The sequence below is a fragment of the Pelodiscus sinensis genome, chromosome 3 (assembly GCF_052426305.1).
Source record: "Pelodiscus sinensis isolate ZL-2025 chromosome 3, ASM5242630v1, whole genome shotgun sequence".
Classification (NCBI taxonomy): Eukaryota; Metazoa; Chordata; order Testudines; family Trionychidae; genus Pelodiscus; species Pelodiscus sinensis.
Genome location: NC_143054.1, coordinates 30475086 through 30497004, shown reverse-complemented (window position 1 = coordinate 30497004; position 21919 = coordinate 30475086). Strand labels below are relative to the sequence as shown.

The following is a 21919-nucleotide window of genomic DNA, read 5'->3' as shown; positions in this document are numbered from 1 at the left end:
AGCATAAATTACAAAAAATAAAAAAAATAAAAAAATCAAGCACTGTATGAGCAACACAATTTAGGGGAAATTGCTTACCTGCAGCTAGAGTATTTTGAAGGTACAATCCTTTATAGATTCACACATATATTGGTCTTGTGACTTTCAGATGTTTGAGAGCTTACTATCAAGTTTATATGGTAAAGTTAAGTATTCCTCTAAGGCTTAAGTACAAGCATATTGACATCAGAAAAGCACATACTTCCCTCAGCCTTACTTCCCAACTACCTGCTCAGGAATAAGTTTTAAAGTTAAGCTGGGAAAAGGTAAGTAGGAGGTGGATTTGGGTAGGCAACATATTTAGAGATTTCCAGTTCTTTCATAATAGCTATATTCTGTTATTTGTTTGAGATTATGACTGTATCTGAGACTAAAATTCAAATGTGTGTACATATATACAGTCAGATAAATTAATGTGTAGGAGGATGGAAAATATGCTCAGCATCCTTAACTTGAAACTGATCAGTTTTAAAAAGGGTAATGTACAAAGCATCAGTAGTCACTGGTTTTAATTCTAATAATGCACATCTTTTATAACAGATGATCACCTGGCTGTTCATCCATACATACCTGCACCCCCACCATGATAAGGGAGTAAATAAAATGTATACCCGAATATGCATGGATTCTGGGTGCAGTGTAGTATGATAATAAAATACAAGTCTGTAATTAGTTTTGTCTCTCTACAATATGTTTGCTTGTCCTTTACACAAATAAACAAATGAAAAAGTTAAAAATGAAGAAGCATCTATGAGCATGTTAAAGCTCTCTCTCCCCTAAAGAAAGACTTGATTAGAGAGGCTTGTTGCATGTAAATGTGGTATTTTACCATAGAAACTTACGAGACAGCTCCAAGATCATCCACCTTTGTTCACAAGACCTAACAGTGGGAATCCTTGCAGAACACCTACCATCCAGGAAATAGATTTTTTTTTAAACAGTCAACTGCACCATTGGTGAATAAACTCCAAATATAGCTGAGAAGTTATGCCTGTAAATGAATAATGCAAACCAGGCTTTTCATGCAATGACGATAGATAGATAGATAGATAGATAGATAGATAGATAGATAGATAGATAGATAGATAGATAGATAGATAGATAGATAGATAGATAGATAGATAGATAGATAGCAGCACTGCAAAAAAATAATAGATCTTACATTTGGTGAGGGATCTGTTTGTTCATATTTTACATCTTCTTTCCCATTTGCTTCAGACTGTGTCAGTTGGTATGATCTGCCTTCAATGAAAGTAATATAGTCTTTATAAGAGCATAATGGGCCTGCCAGGATACCCATGAAATTACAGTTGTAACTTAAATACTCCAGTAGACTTGGCATGCGTCTGTAATTCAAAGACAAGCAACTTGTGAGAGGTAATGTAGGCTTTTAAAACAGTCAATTTTGGGAATAATTATTTACTTTATTACTTATTCTAATTCAAATTTTAACACATGCAGTGAAGCAGTCAAGTTATGTTTTATAAATACTACTGAAAATATATGTGACTGTTTCTTTATCAGTCTGTGTTGCGTTTTTCCAGACTGATTTGCTGATCCAAGGGAACTTTCTCCTTACTCAAATCTCGAAATCATACCATCAATTTTTAAGTACCTGTAGATAGTGCCACTGTGATCAATGTAAAACTCCACTTAAAAATAAGTAATAGAACTGTATAATTAGATAAAGGGCTCTTGTCAGTCAAAATTCATTTTCTTTCTAGGGTACTATCAACTAAAGTTCAATGGAATGAGAGACTTAAGGATCTTTCACAGTATCACAGGTTTTATATATATACACACATATGCACAAAATACAATAATACAGGTAAAAAGCATACTTAAAATACAGAACAGCTCTGTCAAATCGGTGGTAAAAATTCTTGAAATTGAGTAAGAATTCCAAATAGTTTTACTTATGGAAGGGACATGATGAATAGAAAAATACTGCATACAGACAGACATTTTCTAATTGCATGTCCTAATAGATGATGCAGAAATATGTATTTAAAGGAATGAAAAATGCCTATAAACTTTTATTTCTTTTCGAACGGATATAGTTATAAGCATAAACATCAACACCCGATTTGTATATTGGTGTTTATTTTTCTACTGATTTTTTTAAGAGAAGAGATGCACTCAATTTTTCAGTAGCTGTCATTAAACCACTCTTTCAGTGATAGTAAAATGAGAGTAACAAAAAAATTATGATATTCTCTTATTCATTTTTTGAAAAGTACGTTATGTACCAACTACTTTCCCTAAAAACTGCTAATACAATCTTTCAGTAATTTAAAAAGTGCCACGAATGATTTCTACTCAACACACAAGTCAAATTTGAACACTGCAGTTCAATTAGGACTCAAATTTATGATAACAGATGCCTAAAATCAAAACATCTGACTGAATGTACTAGTTTCTACTTTCTATGTTGGCTCTTAATCCATTTAAAAAGCAAAGGTGTGTCTAGGACTAGATTAGAGCCTAGAATCAGCTGATTCCAGGCTTGCGCCCAGTCCCCATTACCTCCTGCCTCCCCACAGAGACAGTGCTGGGCGAAACCGGCTCCTGCTCTCCCCCCATTGCTGCCTTTGATAGTTGTTTACATCCCTAGTACCTGAAGAGGAATAGGGAGAGACAATGGAAGGAGGTGTAGAAATGAACTGGAGGTATGTCCCACTTCCAACACATTCAGCACTCAATGATCCATAGTAAATCGAGAGACTATGCATGGATGAAGTGGGATGGATGGTCCATAAATAAAGCACAAATAGGATACATAAACATTGCAACAGGTACAAAATCCTCATGCATCTCATCAAAAGGCCTTTTTGGAGCATCACAGGTGTTTGGGTGGGACAGACATTGACACTGGATAGAAGGGCACAGCAGGCTACACCTAGAGTCCTTGCTCCTTTTCCTCTGAGTCTTGATGGGCCAGTGGGATGGAGTACTGGGAGGGCTGTTGAGGTCTGTAGTTCTTTCTTGAAGTTGCCAAGGTATACAATCCCAGAGTCTTAAGAAGTTGCTCACATTGGTCTGTTGCAGTGCTTTTTTTGTTTTTAAAAAAAAGTGCCAGTACTCCAGGGAAAAAGTTGTTGAGCTCTGACTGGAGGTGCTAGTACTGTGTCTGGAGGTGCCAGTACTGTGTACTGGGCAGTACTGTCACAAAAAAAGCACTGGTCTGTTCCAAAAAGAGTGTAACTCCCTCAAAAGGAAGGTCCTGGAGCATTTGCAGAAGACTGGAGGATTGTAGCCATGAACTCCTATGCACAGCTACGGTGGAAGCCATGGGCCAGGACTCCAAATCTTTATCCAGGGCTGCTTTTAGGTAAGCCCTCATGTATTTCCTCTCATCTCCAGTAAGAAGAACTTCAGCCTGGCTTATTGCAGCAGCAAGTCTCTGATCTTCAACATGAAGTCCCACATGTTTAAATCATATCTGCCCAACAGCACTTGCTGGTTAGTGATTCTAAGCTACAGACCCCCAGTAGAGTAGATTTTTCTACTAAATAAGTCCAACTTCCTTGGAGTCCTTTGCTTTAGGTGTTGCATCTTGAGGACCTTGCATTTCCCCTTTATTGGCAGCAGACACCACCAGTGATCCTGGGGGCTAGGAAGGAAGAGTTTACAGGAACTCTTAACCCTGGGCAGAAACAAAATATTTCCTCTTGGCTCTCTTTGACATAAGGGGAAGAGATGTGGAGGTTTGCATGAGGCTTTCACAGGGTTCAAGATGGCCTCACTGAAAGGCATAGCAACTTTTGACAGGCCCGCCATGGCCAGAATGTAAACCAAACTATGGGAGGACTCCTTTATTACTTCTAGCTGTAAGCCCAAATTTAAGATGATCCTCATGAACAAATCCTGGTGGGCCTTATGGCCATCCTGGGGAGGCAACACGCTGCCCCTAATACAGTCTTGTCCATCCAGGAGGAAAAAAAGGCCAGCACTGGCTGAGGGCACTTCTCTTCCCCCTCTGTTCCAACATGATCCCATAGAGTTGATTCCTGAAATTTGGCACCGAGTTTGGTACCAGAGTCATAATCAGGTGCGGTCCAATGGGAGGGATGTGGCTTTCCCTTAGAGTCCACTGAATAAGAGTGCCTCAGATGGGGCCCAGGGATTCGAGGAAACCTTGCACTTGTTCCAAAAGGGTCAGTGCCCACTAAACCAAATACTCATTGGCATTGCTATGTCTGTGTCCATGGTAGGGTAGGAATACTGGAGGAATAGTAGTGGCAAAACCTCAGATGAGAGGAGTGTAACTCAACCTCTAATTTTGCAACAATGAGCCTTCTTCCAGTGACCATGGAAGTGTGGTTTCCACCAGTGCTGGAAACCAGTGCCAAGATCAGGAAGTCTACCTTCAGGCCAGCACGGTTAGTTTTCAGTTAGATTATACCGTGGGCCCTGGAATCAAAATGTAATTAGGAGCCAAATGCTCTGTCTTGCCTTCCAGTACCAATACAACCCATTCCTATACTGCCAGAAACAACAGTACTAATAGCTATACCAGGTCTCTGGCAGCAGAAAATGCCTCCAACATGAATGGCGCTGCAATAGCATTAGTATTGCACTGTCCCTCTGGTTCACTGTGCCAATGGTTCATCTGGTTCTAGTCTCTATGGTGCAACTGCTGTGATGCCTCGTCAGAAGAGTGGCCTGATATTGGTCATACTTCACTTTTCTTCCAGTGCCTGGCCTTTTGTTTTGGGGAACACCAGCCCCATACCAATTGGTTAGCTGCTTCTTACGCCTCTTCCTAAGCACCCGAGATGGTGAGCACTGCTGGGAATATTGCTTCATGAAAGGAGTGGTAACTGACAGCATTGTAGTGCTGAGTCCGACCAGCTCAGATGAAGGTCTCAGCACCCTTCTCTATAAGAAGAAACTTCAACTTGGCCTCCTGTGGCCAGACAGCCTGCCTCCATATCATCCATCTTATTTGCCTCTCTGAAGCACAGGGCAGAGAAGGAGCAATAATATCAGCATAGTCTATGCTGGCTCATCTGATCCTGAGAAGCTGAAACACAGATATGTGGATAGAGAGCAGCTAAGTCAATAAGCTGGCCTCGAGGCTGCAGCTGGCACCTATGTTGATTCGAACACACACAGTCCCAGGAAGAGGAATTTCCCACTGAGAAAACAATGTCCAGTACTTCAAAATTTAATCACCTCAATTCTCTCTTACAAGTGTAAATTAAGTTCACAACTCCCTTGTAAGAACTGGTCTCACAGCAGACAGACCAGCATCAATTGGCATGACAGATAAGAAAGAGAAATACGTGACCTCATGATTATAAAAGATGGGCCCAGCACACACTCACTTTGAGTGTCATTCTACCCTCTACCTGCTGGTCGGGTTAGGTGTTTGACCTCCCGAGGTTCTATGGGGACTCCCACCTCGTATTTTCGTCTTTCCTAGGAATTGAGGGACCGGCCCTGGCCTGACATGCTGGAGTCGAGAGGCACAGAAGGGGGTAAAAATGGTACCTGGATGTGGTCCTCTGTCTTAAGTGTACACATAGAAAGAGTAAGCTGTTACTTGGTACCATTATTTCTATTTTTCTATCTTTATCTTCTTTGTAACCATTTTTAAGACCTATATTTTGCTAATAGTTAAGAAATAGAGCAATAGCCATTGTAACCATATGATTTATAAGCTTCTTTAATAAACCTGTAACTGTTTAAGCTTTAACCTGCCTCCTTCAGTTGCTGTAACAGAACCAAGCACAATTTAAAAGAACTTCAGCCGGTCTAAAGGGACAGTTATAGGAAGAGCTTGGGCGTTTGGATCTGTGTCACTCCCAGGTGACAGGACCCACTGGGGCATCTTTCAGTCTTTCCTCAAGGCTGCCCGCTGCGAAGGAATTATGAAATTCTAGCAGCTGAAATCTAAGGTGTAATAAGCTCTTCCTATATAACGGGGCGTCTGTTGGCCTGCTGGCCACCCTCTGCGATGGGACCCCGGTCCTAGCAGTAAAGGCACGGACGTTAAACCTTTTCTCGGAAACATACATACACACACTGCCCTGACCGTCGGCTGACACCTCCCAATCCTTCTTCTTCATGTGAGGTGTAAAGTCCCTGCAAATCTGACAGTGATCGCCTAATGTGAGTCTCACTCCCAAACACTTTAGGCACCTAGAGAAAGAGTACCAGGGAGGGAAAATTTTCTGGCAAGTATGATCAGGATGCACACACTCCTACAATAGAATGGACATGAGCAAGCACTTGAAGAAGTTTTGTACACCATTCTTAAGACAAATGTGGTCAGCGAGAACATGCTGCAATAGAATGAACTCCATCCTTCTAGGTTTTCACGACTCATCTCTTTCCCTAATGCCATAACAAGAGGATTTCTTTTCTTTCACTTTATTTTGTGTCAGGAGAAAAAGTAAGGAATTTGAAATTATTTTTTGAAGTTGCTAGGGGTTATTTTTTTTGGGGGGGGGGAAGAAGTGCAATTAAGCCATTAATATTTCTGAAATAATAAGTACTAAAAATAAAACTATTTCTGAAGAGCAGAAATTCTTCAATGTTTTTTATCCTTCCACCATAAAAATGATCTAGACTTTGGATGTTGGATACTTAAATCCTTGAAAAGCTATATCTACAAAATCAAATAAATTAATCCAAAGTACCTTATGTACTCTTTGATTGGACAGACACCGTGACATAAGCTAGGGTATTGGAGCTTATTAGCAAGCCTTCCAAATAAAGAAAGGAAGTAAAGAATTAAACTAAAAGTCATAATACAGAAATCAGAGAAAAGTATTTTGTTTCTTTGTACCATGTAGTTATCAATCACCTACAAAATAGAAAATATGCTTTTCTTCTTCATTGTCAAGAAAAAAAAACTTCAATAAGAAATTGTCTGGTTTTAGTAAAAGCCTTGTTGGTAAAATGTAAAGTCCATTTCAGTAGATATCTTCCAAGTGCAAAAAACCACATATAATTAAATTACAAATATACTATACATGAAATCTAAACCAGACTCCATTATGTAGCTTGACATCTTATTTATGAACTACAGATCTACAAAGTCCTCATGCAATGCAAAGCATCCAAAACTGAAACTAGACTTATAAATATACGAAAGCCTACCTTACAGCCAAACATCTCTGTGATGGGGTCAATTCTTCTTCCTTTCGAAACATTCCTGTAGAAAAGAGAAGAAATAAACACTAGTTAGCCATTTCTTTGCCAGAGATAATTGGTTTCCTTGAATCACAGTTCAGGGCAACTGCACCTGTAATCCCCCTTCCAATATCCTTTGAAGGCACCCACTGTATGCTCCTGGCTCCTCAGTTTTGCAGTGGTGCTGGAGGCGCTCTGAGCCCCCTGGTTTGAAGTAGTAATAACAAACACCAAATACATGGTTTCGATTGTTTCCATCATCAGCACCCGACTGTAAAAACTGCTCCAGTGTCCCTGCTCTCCACCTGCTACAGTTCTCTGTACACACTGTGGCTACGTCTACATTGGCATCCCTTTCCAGAAAACGGATGCTAATGAGACGAATCGGAATTGCAAATCTGCGGGGGATTTAAATATCCCCCGCGGCATTTGCATTTAAATGGCTGCCGCTTTTTTCCGGCTTGGGGATAAGCCGGAGAAAAGCGCCAATCTAGACGCGATTCTCCGGAAAATAAGCCCTTTTCCGGAGGATTTCTTATTCCTACTTGAAAGTAGGACTAAGAAATCCTCCGGAAAAGGGCTTATTTTCCGGAGAATCGCGTCTAGACTGGCGCTTTTCTCCGGCTTATCCCCAAGCCGGAAAAAAGCGGCAGCCATGTAAATGCAAATGCCGCGGGGGATATTTAAATCCCCCACGGATTTGCAATTCCGAAGTGTCTAATCTGCATCCCTTTTCCGGAAAAGGGGTGCAGTGTAGACACAGTCTGAGATTCCCAACAAGCCAGACTGCCTAAACAGGCCAGTGTCTGCACTTTGCTTTCTCTCTAAGGGCTAGTAATAGCTGTAATTTCCATCAATTACAAGTTATGTCACAACTCTAATCAAGCATCTTTATTCTTCAGGTGAAAACATTACAGAGTAAACACATTAAATATAAGTTTAGCAGAGCTCTCCCCAACTCCAAAAAGGGCTCTGGTAGAAATCAGTCCTTCAACCCCCACCAAGGCGTTTTTCTATGGTTACAAGTTCATAACAGCCTTAGCTCAGAATTAGTCCACCTATGAACAGGTTAGTCTTTATTACAGATTGAGCTTTTGATCTTGAGACTCTGGGAACATACAATCAATAGACAATGGTCCACACTTCAGCGTGTAGCTTCATAACTGGACATGAGGAACTGGGGAATTTTTGCATAACTGAAAATGGGGAATTCACCTTCTCTTAGGGTATGTCTACACTATCCCCCTAGTTCGAACTAGGGAGGCAAATGTAGGCATTTGAAGTTGCAAATCAAGCCCAGGATTTAAATATCCTGCGCTTGATTTGCATCTTCTCAGCCGGTCGCCATTTTTTTTTTAAATTTACAAGTCCGGACTAACTGCTCGCATCTACACGCGACAGGGATCCGGTAGTTTGAAATAAAGCCCTAGTTCGAACTGCCTGTTAAACCTCATTCCAGGACTTGTTTTGTAACTTCAAATGCCTACATTAGCCTCCCTAGTTCGAACTAGGGGGATAGTGTAGACATACCCTTAGAGAATCTCCAAATAAACCACTTAATGCTTTTAGTTCCAAAAGTCCATTCTTGTCTAGCATGGTTCTCAGCCCATCCCTCCCCAAAGAAATGTTACATAAAATAACGGTCCATAATCGTACATAAAGTATTAATAGAATGATTTTCAATCTCTGGCCTGCAGGCTCTTGAGAAGGAGGTCTGCAGACTATATCTAAGGAGTCCACAAAATGGTGTCAATACCATAGAACAGTAGTTTTTAACCTGTGGTCCACAGATTCCCTGGTCGTCCGCAGACTATATCTAAGAATTCCAAAGGTGTCTGTACCTCCATTTGAATTTTTAAGGGTCCACACATGAAAAAAAGAATACAATGGGCCCCATAACATACTTAAACTTATTTCAGCAAGGCCTTTCAAGAATACTGCCCGAAACTGTCACGTCACTCCTTCATGATCCAATATAGTTTCTCAGTTCCTCAAAAATCTTGCTAATCTGGGACATCACACCAAGAAGTAAATGATTATGCCATTATCAGCTCAAAACTGCTGTTTATTACATACTTAAAGCACAAAATTGTTACAGTTACAGACAGATGAAGGTAATTCTAGACCCTAAACACACTATGATGGAGGCCTTGTGTATCACCCCTATACAGTGGTCTCACCCTAATAACGTAGCAATGAGGCAGAGGCAGCATTATATAATCCTTTAAATATTTTTAGGAGCAACAACAGGTTTCCTTGCCTCTTTGGAGAAGCAGGTTTGGAAATTCAGGGATCCTATAAACCTACATCGGGAGTCAGCATGAGTACTCATATCCTCCTGCTATGCACAATGCCCTTTACTGGTGATGTTGGCAGTAATCTCTGAGTAATGGGTCTTGGTAGTAACATCCCACTAAAAAACAAGAGCAGTTCAGTAATCTCTGGGCTATGAGCTCAAGCTGTCCGAAGATTCAGACAGATATTGTTGCACAAACTTAGTTCACATTTGCAAAGTCTTCTTTGAAATTATGAGGGTTGGACATTCCTTTTTAAAAATAAAAGATCAAATAAGTTGTCTCCATGTGATTCTAGGAACTGGGGTTCTAAGAACAAGTGTATAGTGCATGCTTTAATTTGGCTTTATTTAAAGTAGAGTCTTTACAACCACTTATACACATGGTGACTTGCACAACCAGTTTCTGATGAAGCAGAGATCATGAGATGCAGCATTCTCTCACAACCCTATTTCTTCCTTCAAAGAAGACCTGAGCTTATCTTGGTCTGATCCATCACACTGGAATAGGAAACTGCCACATTCACATCTTCCCACGTCCAAATGAAGAGTTGAAAAGAGTGGGTGGCCTCCTAAAGCCCTCTTATCACCGCTAAGGCAGGAAACCAACCAGGTGGCACTTCCTCTTTTCCACCATCATACTCTCACCTCACCTGACACTACAGCAGAGATGCAGGTACTGCATCACACAGACCCACACTAGAACAGTCATGGGAGGAGTGACAAAAAAGTGACTCTAAATTTCCCTTGCAATACTACCCAAGGGACTGAACCTACTTTAAATTCACTACAACCAAATCAAAATAAAAATCTGATGTAAAAAAACTTTTATACTTAAAGTACCTATAGTATGAACATAAGAGCAGCCTAAATGAACCCTTAAATGTGCACATATCAGATTTTTACGAGAATACTGATCTCCAAAATATTACATATTATATTTTGATCAGACTCATTTTTCTTCAAGATAGAATAACAGGAAATAGCACCTATGCTGTCATAATGTGCTAGTATAAAACAGGATTAAGTAATGGGGGGAAAAGTGCTATTGCTAGTCAACGAATGAATCTGATTACACACTGTGCAACAAATCAACAAAGTCAAAGTCAAAATGAGAAGGAAATAAACACTGTTACAAAGAGCTCCTCTTGAGGGAATCCATGTATGTTAAACAGGGCTTTAATTGTATATTTATTAGCAGTGACTTAATCGTGGCCTTGGTGACTAATAGGTGTCCTGCCCAAATTCCTTAGATATACTACATACAACAGCTCTTCAAAAATTCCAACTTCCATCTTCAAAAAGACATCCCTCTATCTACCTTCACTCATTCGGTTTCCCTGTTATTTTGGTCTTCAGAAAGGTTAATAACTTTTCCTTTTTCCCCTACTCAGGCCTAATGGTATTTGGCAGCTTCATCTACTACCGTCTTTAAGTCCAGAGGGTACGTTAGTTCGAGCTAGGTAGGGTAATTAGAGCAAGTGGAGTTGCAAATGAAGCCCGAGATTTAAATATCCCAGGCTTCATTTGCATGTTCCCGGGCGCCGCCATTTTTAAATCCCCCTTAGTCCACACTCCGTGCCTGTGGCTCCATGCGGCACGGAGTAGGTAGTTCGAATTAAAGATCCTAATTCGAACTACCGTTACTACCCAGAGAGAGTGCCAGAAGGCCACTGCTCCCTATTCCCTTACATGTCACAACCTTGCAGGCAGCCATCAAGTGTCTCCTCCAATCTGCGGTGAGGGCAGAGAATAGGAAGTGTCTCTCAACCAACACACACCACACATCAGCAGCAGAAGGGAACACATGCACACCACTTTAAAGCCATTGCATTAATTCACAGCCAAATACACTGTAAAGTCTTTAGTGTAGTGGTACTTAACTACTAAACGTTAGGGATTATGAAGTTCCTCTTCATTAGAGTGCTGTTGCTATGGAATGACTGAAGGATATTTCCTCCTGTGTTAGAGCAACGAGACACTGTGGTTATGCCTCATAGGATGAGGTTTACCTGGGAGGTTGATAAAGGGCTTTCATGTTGGCAGGGGAGCGTCCAGACTAGCGCACTGAGCCGACAAACAGCTGATCAGCTGTTTGTCGGCTCAGCGCAGCAGCCATTTAAATTTAAATGAATCCGTGATTATTTAAATCGCGGCTTCATTTCCCTTTGCCGAACAAACAAATCTACATGGCTCCGTCAACGGAGCCATGTAGTTTAGATGTACCCCTAGTTCCAGAAAGATGGAGCTCTAAGTAGACAACAATATTTTAGATTCGAGAAAGGAATAATAAATGTGAAAACATCGGCCCAAGTTTGCAAACCTTTACTGGGCTAATAACTATGCTCTCAGATGAATTTTCTGATCTATGCAATCTATTTACACAGCTCTTCTACAGTGGTCTGGAACTTATCTCCCCTACTCATGCATTACTGGCCTGTTATATCCCCACATTTGGTCAAACGACAAAACAAAAGATCTAACATTTATCTCACAATAGTCTTTCTTTCCAGTTAGTCAGCAGCAGCCTCCAGTAGCAACTATCTCAATTGCCCCATCTGTTTGTCTGTATCCACCACTTGTCTCTCGCCTTAACCTATAAACTCTAAAGCAGCAGCACTATTTTTTTATCTGAATTTGCACAGCTCTTAGAGCTCCGGTTACATGACTGGGGCTCCTATGCACTATTGCAAAACAAATAAACAGTGTGTGTCTAAATGCTTGTTTTTTTTCAACCCCTACACATTTGTTGTTGAATTTGGGTTTATTGTATAATGTATATGTTATGCAGAAATTGCAATATATTTAACAACCAAATTTATTTTTGCATTAAAACACTGTTAATGGGAGTGTGGTGCAAATGTCTTTAAAAAGTATGACTATAGTCCCACAATGTTATGAATAATGCCTGTTTTGGCCTTTTTCCGTTTGTTCCATGGCTCCTAATATAACATTCATGTTTTTACCTAAGTGATTTTCTTCATGCAGTAAAAGATCCTCAACAGCAAACTCAGCCCACAAACATAGCTCAAAATTATTTAGATCCCAGTTCTCCCAGCTCCTAGACACATACTTAGCTTTTTGCACAGGAACAGTCTTACTAACTCAGTGGTCCCCAACCTTTTCAGGTTGGCGGGCGCCAGGGGGCGTGGCCATTCGCCTGCCAGGCGCCAGGGGGCGGGGACACTTGCCCGCCCAGGGGCGGCCCCCCCAGCCGCATGCCCGGGGGCGGGGCCCCCCCATAGCCACGGGGCCGGGCCCCCCCCCCCGTAATCGCCGCGGGGCCAAGGCCGGGGCCGGAGCTGGCAAGGGTACGCGCGGCGCCCCCGGGGCCGGGACCGGCCATGCGCCCGGGGCTGGCACCTGCCAGCCCAGATTGCTCCGCGGGCGCATGTAAAGAGCCCGGCGGGCGCCATGGCGCCCACGGGCACCGGGTTGGGGACCACGGTACTAACTCAATGGCTTCTGCCGACAGAAGGGTGCAATTCAAGCACTTCGGAAGTGCAAATGAGCCCGGGATTTAAATATCACGGGCTTCATTTGAATACTCACGTTCCAACGCTGTACCGATCAGGCCCAGTGTCGAAAGTGAAAGTAAAGTGTAGCCACGGTTCTGCCGAGAGTTCTGCCGAGAGTGGGGAGCTTTTTCGGCAGATCCTGTACTGCTTTTTGAGGAGAGGGATGCAGTCTAAACATAGCGTCTGTGTCTACACTGCACCCCTTTTCCGGAATAAGTAGGAATAAGAGATCCTCCGGAAAAGGGCTTATTTTCCGGAGAATCACGTCTAGACTGGCGCTTTTCTCCGGCTTATCCCCAAGCTGGAAAAAAGCGGCAGCCATGTTAATGCAAATACCGCGGGGGATATTTAAATCCCCCGCTGATTTTGCTATTCCGATGTGTCTAATCTGCATCCCTTTTCCGGAAAAGGGGTGCAGTGTAGACACAGCCAGGCAGTGTGGCTACATACAGCATGAAGTTATGTGCACATAAATTCTTGCAGGATGAAGACACAATCCTTTTCACTTATACCCTTTATTGTTTATACAACAACTGTTTAGCTACCTCCTATAGTTTCACCAAACTTTGAAAGGTTAGGGTCATCCAGGAATTATCATCCTGGTCCCAAAATAGTTGAAATGTAAACATAAAAGCACTAGTCTGTAAGTCAGGAAAACTGGCATCTATTCCAGAGTCTGGCAGAGATTTGCTAACTTACCTTAGGCAAAGCTTTCCACTCTTCTTTGCCTCAGTTTTCCCATTAGCAAAGAAAGAATAATATTTATCCTTCTTTGTAAATGGACAGTGTAATTATTACTAAGTTTTAATTTGGTCATTTCATAATGCATATTTGGGTTTTTTAAATTATTTTGATCCCTTACAGCATTATAGGCTACCTAGACTAGTGAGTGGGCCTCCATCTCAGTGGGTCACAAGACTGTCGCAATCAAGATGGTCTCCCAAGACAGAGAGGATTTTGCTAACTGTGCTTGCATACCTAGAATTTGCTGGGTATGCCAGATGAACCATAGCAGTGCTTTGACTGAATGCAGAGGGAATGCATGGCTCTCACAGTCAATGTTGTGTGCAATCAGCACACACCGCACTTCACCTGGCCTTGCTTATGTGTATGACATTTTAGTAATATTGGTAGGAAAAACTACATGGACAGAAACCAGTGGAATCTGGCAACCATGTTCAGGGGCAACAGTCAACAAAACGCCCCGTGGGCCACACAGAAAATCCCACCTGGCCACCTCATACAGAAGTGTGGGGATCATATCAAAGGCTGAGATGAATCTAAGAAGGAGTTCAGGTTGAGGTGTTTAAATTGATCTCCAACTATAGCAGGGGTGGGCAATTAAAAAATGGCAGCCCATAGGGATAGTCCCTGGCGGGCCATCTCTGCTATATTTTCCTACATCTCCACAGGTATCGGAGGATCACAGCTTTGGTTGGTCACAGCTCTGAATGAATATTCTGCAGCACTGTGACACAGGCATGAAATGAGGGGAAAATAAAAATGAGAATAATAATTAAAGGACCCCCGTTAATAATCCTGCAGGTTTGGTTTTCCCAAATCAGGATCTATCACCCGTTTGGTCACTGACAGCAAGGGAGAGTGACTGTAAGAAACTCACTGACTTGTTATTTTAAACAACAAGGAAAACTGCTTGATGTTTTTGTATTCATTAGGCATAAAGCCCAGGACCCCTCAGAGATGATGGCTAAAATATCCTATGCTTAACCGGTAAGTTTTCATCAAGTCACCAGAACTTACAGCCAGAAACTAGACTTACAACTGCATTTGGTGAAACAGTACAGGAGAAATTGAGGCACTGGTGCAAATGGATCCGATTCAGGTAAGTCAGTTTGTCAGAGTAGTTGAGATATTTTCAAGCTCTCTTTGTGGATCTTGATCCAAGGATGCGAACATCGATGTGGCTCTCACCACTGAGGGCAGTGCCTCAGAGTTCACGCTCAGGGCTTTTATACCCTTTGGTATCTGGGCAGATTAGTGGTCACCTGACCAAGCCCTTTTCCTGCCTTTTTGCCAACAGCCTTAATATCACTACAAAACAACCAGTAGTCACAAATATATATCAAGTGATGTAAATACATAAATATCAGAGTACAGGCAGTGTAGTCATTCTTTATCCCCAGTGGAGAGCTCTCCAGGTGACAAAAAAAGCCCACCCTAAATGAGGGATGGTAGCTTTACTGCTGGGAGCCTGATTCCTGGTGATAAAGTGCCTATACTGGTGCTTTTCAGCACTACAACTTCTATTGCTTGGGGCTGGCGGTTCATATCCCTGAACGACAAAAGCTTTAGTGCTGAAAGTGGCAATGTAGACACAGCCCAAGTTTTCCTCAAGCAACAAAGAATAAAGCTACTCAAACTTTTAAATGGGGAAGTGTGTATCAAAGGTGCAACAGAATGAAGTTTAAGATTTAATGATAATGTAAAAAGTTCATGTTAATTTACAATACATATAAATCCTGCTCAAGTAAGAGAAGCTTTGGGTTGGAACCAGGTTTGCCTCTACCAAATTAGCACACAGAGATTTCATTTTGAAAAAATGCACACTAGGCTCACAGAAAGTGGAAATATAGAGTTTAACATATGTAGTAGTGTTCTTAATTATCCATATGGTATCTAGCTCTGTCACTGCCATGATATCTCTGTACTGTATATGGGAATGGATATTTCATCCTCCGAGTATGACAAATAGCAGAGCCTAACTACCAAGGAAGTGAGCCCCTTTTCTAATAGTCATAAAATATACACTAAAGAAGTATAAGAAATAATGGTACAGGTTGAACCTCCTGCGTCCAGCACCCTTGGGACCTGAGTGGTCCAGAATGAGGGAATTTGCCAGACTAGGGGTATGTCTACACTACAAAGTTAATTCGAACTAACAGATGTTAGTTCGAATTAACTTTGATAGGCGCTACACATACAAACCGCTAGTTCGAACTTAATTCGAACTAGCGGAGCACTTAATTCGAACTAGGTAACCTCATTCTACGAGGACTAATGCCTACTTTGAATTAAGCAGTTCGAATTAAGGGCTGTGTGGCCACTTAATTTGAACTAGTGGGAGGCTAGCCCTCCCCAGCTTGCCCTGGTGGCCACTCTGGGCACCACCAGGGAAACTCGTCTGCCCCCCTCCCGGCCCCGGAGCCCTCAAAGGGACATGGGCTGGCTATGGTGCCCGTGCCAGGTGCAAGCCTGCCAGCACCCAGCCAGCAGACCCTGCACCTGGCACGGCACGAACCAGCCACCCGCTGCCACCCAGCCCTCTGCCTCTTCCCGGGATCAGGCTGGCGACTCCCGGGAGCCTGCCCGGGTCCGCAAGAGGCGGGCGCCCACCTGATCTAGTGCGGACATCGTGGACCTCATCCACAACGTCCGCACTAGGCACAGGAAAGTGGCCGTCTAGGGCAGGATAGCTGCCAGCCTGGCCACCCAGGAGCAGGTTTGCATGAAAATCAGGGTGGTCCACTGAGACCCCCGACCCTGAGCCCTGAGCTTAGAATGGCCGTCCTGGGTCAGACCAAAGGTCCATCTAGCCCAGTAGCCTGTCTGCTGACAGTGGCCAACACTAGGGACCCTGGAGGGGATGGACCAAAGACAATGACCAAGCCATTTGTCTCGTGCCATCCATCTCCAGCCTTCCACAAACAGAGGCCAGGGACACCATTTCTACCCCCTGGCTAATAGCACTCCATGGACCCAACCTCCATGACTTTATCTAACTTCTCTTTAAACTCTGTTCTAGTTCTAGCCTTCACAGCCTCCTGCAGCAAGGAGTTCCACAGGTTGACTATTTGCTTTGTGAAGAACAACTTTCTGTTGCTAGTCTGAAGCCTGCTACCCATTCATTTCATTTGGTGTCCTCTAGTCCTTCTATTATGGGAACTAATGAAGAACTTTTCTTGATGCACCCTCTCCATACCACTCATGCTTTTACAGACCTCTATCATATCCCTCCTCAGTCTCTTCTTTTCTAAGCTGAGAAGTCCCAGTCTCTTTAGCCTCTCTTCATATGGGACCTGTTCCAAACCCCTGATCATTTTAGTTGCCCTCCCCTCTCCCATCCTCTCTCTTCCCCTCTCCCATCTCCTTTTCCCAGTCTCCCCGAGTTTTGTTCAATAAAGAGAGTTTCTATTTTTGAACACACGTGTCCTTTATTGTGTACATCAGGAAGGGGGGCTAGGGAGGGATACGTGGAAGGAGGTGAGGGAGGAATGGGGTACGAGCCCCCGATGGGGAGGACTGGGCTGGCTCTGCAGGCTCCTCAGGGTGGAAGCTCTCCTGCAGACCCCCGATTAACCTCCCCCCAGATGGCAGCCTACGGCAAGTGCAGCCGGGCTGATGGCCGAGTGCTGTGATGTGCCGAGTGTGGGCACTCAGGGCACTCCAAACCAGGACTGCTTTGCAGGCGGGGAACCCCTGAGAACTGTCTGTCCGGGGTAGGGGTCGGGACCCTTTAAGCACAGCCCTCGGCTAGCCTGAGACAGCAGCTCCACGCTCTAAGTCCTAATCTGATGCCCTGCCGGCAATGCTTCAGGGTCCACTCAGTGTGGACATGCTAGTTCGAATTAGCAAAACGCTAATTCGAACTAGTTTTTAAGTCTAGATGCGCTAATTCGAATTAGCTTAGTTCGAATAAACTAATTCGAACTAAGTTAGTTCGAATTAGTGCTGTAGTGTAGACATACCCTCGGGTAGGTCAGGCGTCTGGACTTTCCCAGGGCTCCCCTCCTGGCTGCTGTCCCAGAAGAACCCGGAGGCCTGACCTCCTCTGGCCCACCTGTCTGGTTCTGCTGCCCTCAGCCCGCTTGTGGGGCTCTGTTCCTGGGGGTCCCTGACCCCAGATGGGGCAGCAGCTGCGCCCAGGGCTCCCCAGCCCCTGGCTACTCTTCCCAGGGTTCCCCAGCCCTGAGTGGGGCTGCAGCTGTTCCAAGGGTTCACTGCCCCCAATTCTACATGGTGCAGCAGCTGCTTCCAAGTTTCCCTGCCTGGCCTCGCGCAAGGCAGCAGAGACTCTTGGGGCTCCCTGACCCCATCTCCCACAGGGTGGCAATCTCTCCCGGGGCTCTCTTTCCCAGGTCATTGGTCCCGCAGGCTGCCACTCTCAACCTCTGTGGCCAGGGCTCTCTAGTCTAGCAATATCTGTAATCCTGCTGGACCACAGAGTTCCAAATGAGAGAGGTTTAACCTGTAGAATGAGTAGCCTTAGCAGTTACTGTCCCTGACGGTGGTTGGAAACAATCAGTTTGAACATGATGTAGCAGACTGTCAGATCCAGACTGAGAATCCCAAAGGACTTGTCTTCACTGCAAAGGTAACGTGAGTCATAACTCAAGTCCTTTCAACACACAAAAATCCTTCAATTCCAGTTCAGTGATGGTGATGCTTTTAACTCAGGTTGGCTGCCATGGGAAGTGGCATAGCATAGGCTAAGCACAATTTGTCATCCACTAAAATGACACTCTGACGGGGAGTGGCTAGTGCTACTCAAATACTGCCAATTCTCCAATATCTTTCCATAATTCCCTGGGACCATATTTCTCTTGCAATGTACCTGTTCTTTATTTCCAGTCACCTACCAATTCAAATTCAATGTTTTGGAACTCACATTTACACAATGTTTCCAGCAGCTGCACTTCTAATGCTCTAGTACTGAATGCTGCTTGACTAAAATGTCTCTAGGAAGACATATCCCCAGGATACTACCAAATGGCCGGAGCCTGACACCATAGCTTTGGTGGCAAAGAACAGGATTTCAACACCAAAACCCAGAATTCAAAGCTTCTAATATGTTCACGTGGTACTATTTGAATCGGTATGCTTTGTTAAAAAAAATACACGATTTCACTATAAATGCATCTAAGTGTTGTGTGTTAAGGGGAGCTAGATCTGAGGGAGGTGGAACTGCTAAGCTGGAGCGTGCAGTTTTTTTGAAAGCCAGCAAATGTCTGAATACTCCAAGTGTCCCAATGACCCTAGTGGTTGGACACTCCAGGGAGATGTGGAAAAAGCTGAGAGTGATGTACATGCTGAAGGTTGTTTGTGATCAGGCCAGACACGTGGGCTGTGTCTACATTGGCACCCTTTTCCGGAAAAGGGATGCTAATGAGACCAGTCGGAATTGCAAATGCCGCGGGGGATTTAAATATCCCCCGCAGCATTTGCATGAACATGGCTGCCGCTTTTTTCCAGCTCAGGGCTTTGTCGGAGAAAAGCGCCAGTCTAGACGGGATTTTTCGGAAAATAAAGCCTTTTCCGGAAGATCCCTTATTCCTACTTAAAATCAGGAGTAAGGGATCTTCTGGAAAAGGCTTTATTTTCCGAAAGATACCTGTCTAGACTCGTGCTTTTCTCCGGCAAAGCCCCGAGCCAGAAAAAAGCAGCAGCCATGTTCATGCAAATGCCACAGGGGATATTTAAATCCCCGGGGCATTTGCAATTCCGACTGCTCTCATTAGCATCCCTTTTCCGGAAAAGGGTGCCAATGTAGACACAGCCATGGGTTACATCATCAAGGCTACAGCGCAGGGGTGACACAGCTACTCTTTAGTTTGGATTGCACCTGGTATGTCATCCTGCATATGCAACTGGGTTTGGGGAGCCAGAATTTCCTCTCTTTAGGAACCAGTGACTAGTGATATTGGCCAATAACCTTTAAACATATTTTTATGTAGTACTGTAGTCAGAACAAAGCACTAGAGAGAAATGGATTTTAATACAAGTTATAGGCTAGACATCAACTCTCATCTGATCTAATTCTTCACTATGGTACATTTAGATAGGCTTTCCTTTTAAGTTAGCAGAATAGAATCACTGTCTCCTAATGAATCAAGATCCTCCTATTTCTCTCCCAGTTTCTTGGAGAAGTCATGACAGAACATATGGTTACATAAAAAATAAAATCATAACAGGCATTCTAGAGCCTAGATCTGATTAACAAGATGCTCTCATCTCTGGCCAAGTATTGTTCACCCAAAGTCCTTGCAGCACATGCAGTATGATGGCTATGATTTCCTTTCATAAGACAAGCACAATATTAGGTTGCCTCCTAGGTGAAGGATGCCATGTGTTCCTCTGCATGCCAAGACATACCAGACAAATCCCATGTCTTCATTCATAAACAGGACATTCTCTTGCTGTTTATTTATTCCCACAGTTTTCCTCTCTTATAGATTCTGCAATCGGCCCCTGGCTAGATACGCAAATAGGCATACATTGTCAGACTTACAACGCCTGTTATCTCCTACCTGAAAGGAACGTTTCCAAGATATGTCACCTCTGGTGGTCTGCCTTAATACCAAGACACTAAGAACATAATTTTCAGCACAGATATTATCAATAGCTACATTTTGCAATGGTTACAACAACCAGTGGGCTACTGGCTCTCAGCAGAGACCACACATGCCACTGTTAGCTAAACTATTATGCAAATATCCATCTCAATATATAAAACGAACCTATTGTGATCTCAGCCAGTGGTAAAAAGAGGTTCCTGGAATACCATGAGTTATTTAGAGTAATAAAAGAGTTTTTAGACTCTAAAATCCTGGGTGTTAAGTAATCATGAAAATAGTTTGTGAAATCTGTACTTTTGAAAGTATTTTCCTCTGAAAGAGTTCATCTATTACCCTCTATGATCTACTCTACATACTTCTTCTCCTTGACTTAATAGAACTCAACTCCCATTTTCCCCTATAAAAACATGGTACTGAAATAAAGTACAGGCAGTCCCCGGGTTACACGGATCCAACTTACATCGGATCCCTACTTACAAATGGGGTGAGGCAACCCCGCACTAGCTGCTTTCCCCCAGCAGACCAGGGAGACGCGAAGCTAGCGCCCCTCCCCCCCAGCAGACCAGGGAGACACGGAGCGGCTTTTCTCAGCAGACACGTCAGCTTGAGAAGAAAGGATTGAGGGAAGTGAGGTGTGGGAGAATAAAACTGAGCTCTGGAGAAATGTTTGGCTAGAGTTTCCCCTACAATATGTACCAGTTCCGACTTACATACAAATTCAACTTAAGAACAAACCTACAGTCCATATCTTGTACGTAACCCGGGGACTGCCTGTATACCGAATTGAGATATTTTGTATCATAGCTTAGCCTAGAGCAAATGTCTGATTGTTTTATAAATTTTAAAATTTAGAGGCAAGACAAAGAGGAAAGTGGGACAAGCTAATCTCAATACACCAGTGCAAACATGATACTGCTATAGCAGAGACGTTTTAAAAATGTATATTTGCTCTTCTTGAGCAAAGAGAGATGAAAGACAGAGTGAGGAAAAGTCACTGACAGTACACAGATGAATTTAAAATGCAGGGGAATTCCAGTGAACATCTTAATTTGAATTTTGAATATTATAACTTGTTAGAGTTATAATAAATATAAGAACAGTTTACGCAAACATCTCTTTGAATTAATCTGTTTGAAATCTGCAGACTCTGTAGAGAAACTGTTAACACCAAATGACCAAGTGAATGGGACGGACAAGGTCCTTGTGCTTAACCCTGATAAGGTATAAATATAAAACGAACTGGAAAGAAGCCCAATCAGTCACTGCCATTCTTTAATCTCCCCTCCTACACTGTCAACATTAGCTGTGTTCAGTATAGATTGCAAGATACTTAACGGTTCATCCTTAAGCAACGTTTAATTCCTGTAGTCTTTAAAATAAAATAAAATAAAATAAAATAAAATAAAATAAAATAAAAGCCAGACAATAGAGACTGGAGGACAGAACTACAGAGAGTTACTAGGATGGAAAAGTTGACTTACAAGTTTCAAAAAAACAACAAATGCATTTATTTCTCACTGGGAAACTCTCATGAAAACCATATCACATTTTTTGTGAATTTCCAAAAAGGAAACAAACAATCACAGAATTTCTTCAAGCAAACTTCAGTGCGA

At 43.0% G+C, this 21919-nt stretch overlaps 1 protein-coding gene across 1 annotated transcript in view; it reads right to left on the bottom strand.

Moving 5' to 3' along the window:
• Positions 1 to 21919, bottom strand: part of MBOAT2 (membrane bound glycerophospholipid O-acyltransferase 2) — a 169671-nt gene that overhangs the window by 30745 nt on the left and 117007 nt on the right. Inside the window, exons 6-7 of the mRNA XM_006123617.5 lie at positions 7150 to 7204; positions 1202 to 1385 (exon numbers count right to left, since the gene is read on the bottom strand). Of these exons, the coding sequence (XP_006123679.1) occupies positions 1202 to 1385; positions 7150 to 7204 (239 nt within the window). The remainder of the gene's footprint in view (positions 1 to 1201; positions 1386 to 7149; positions 7205 to 21919) is intronic.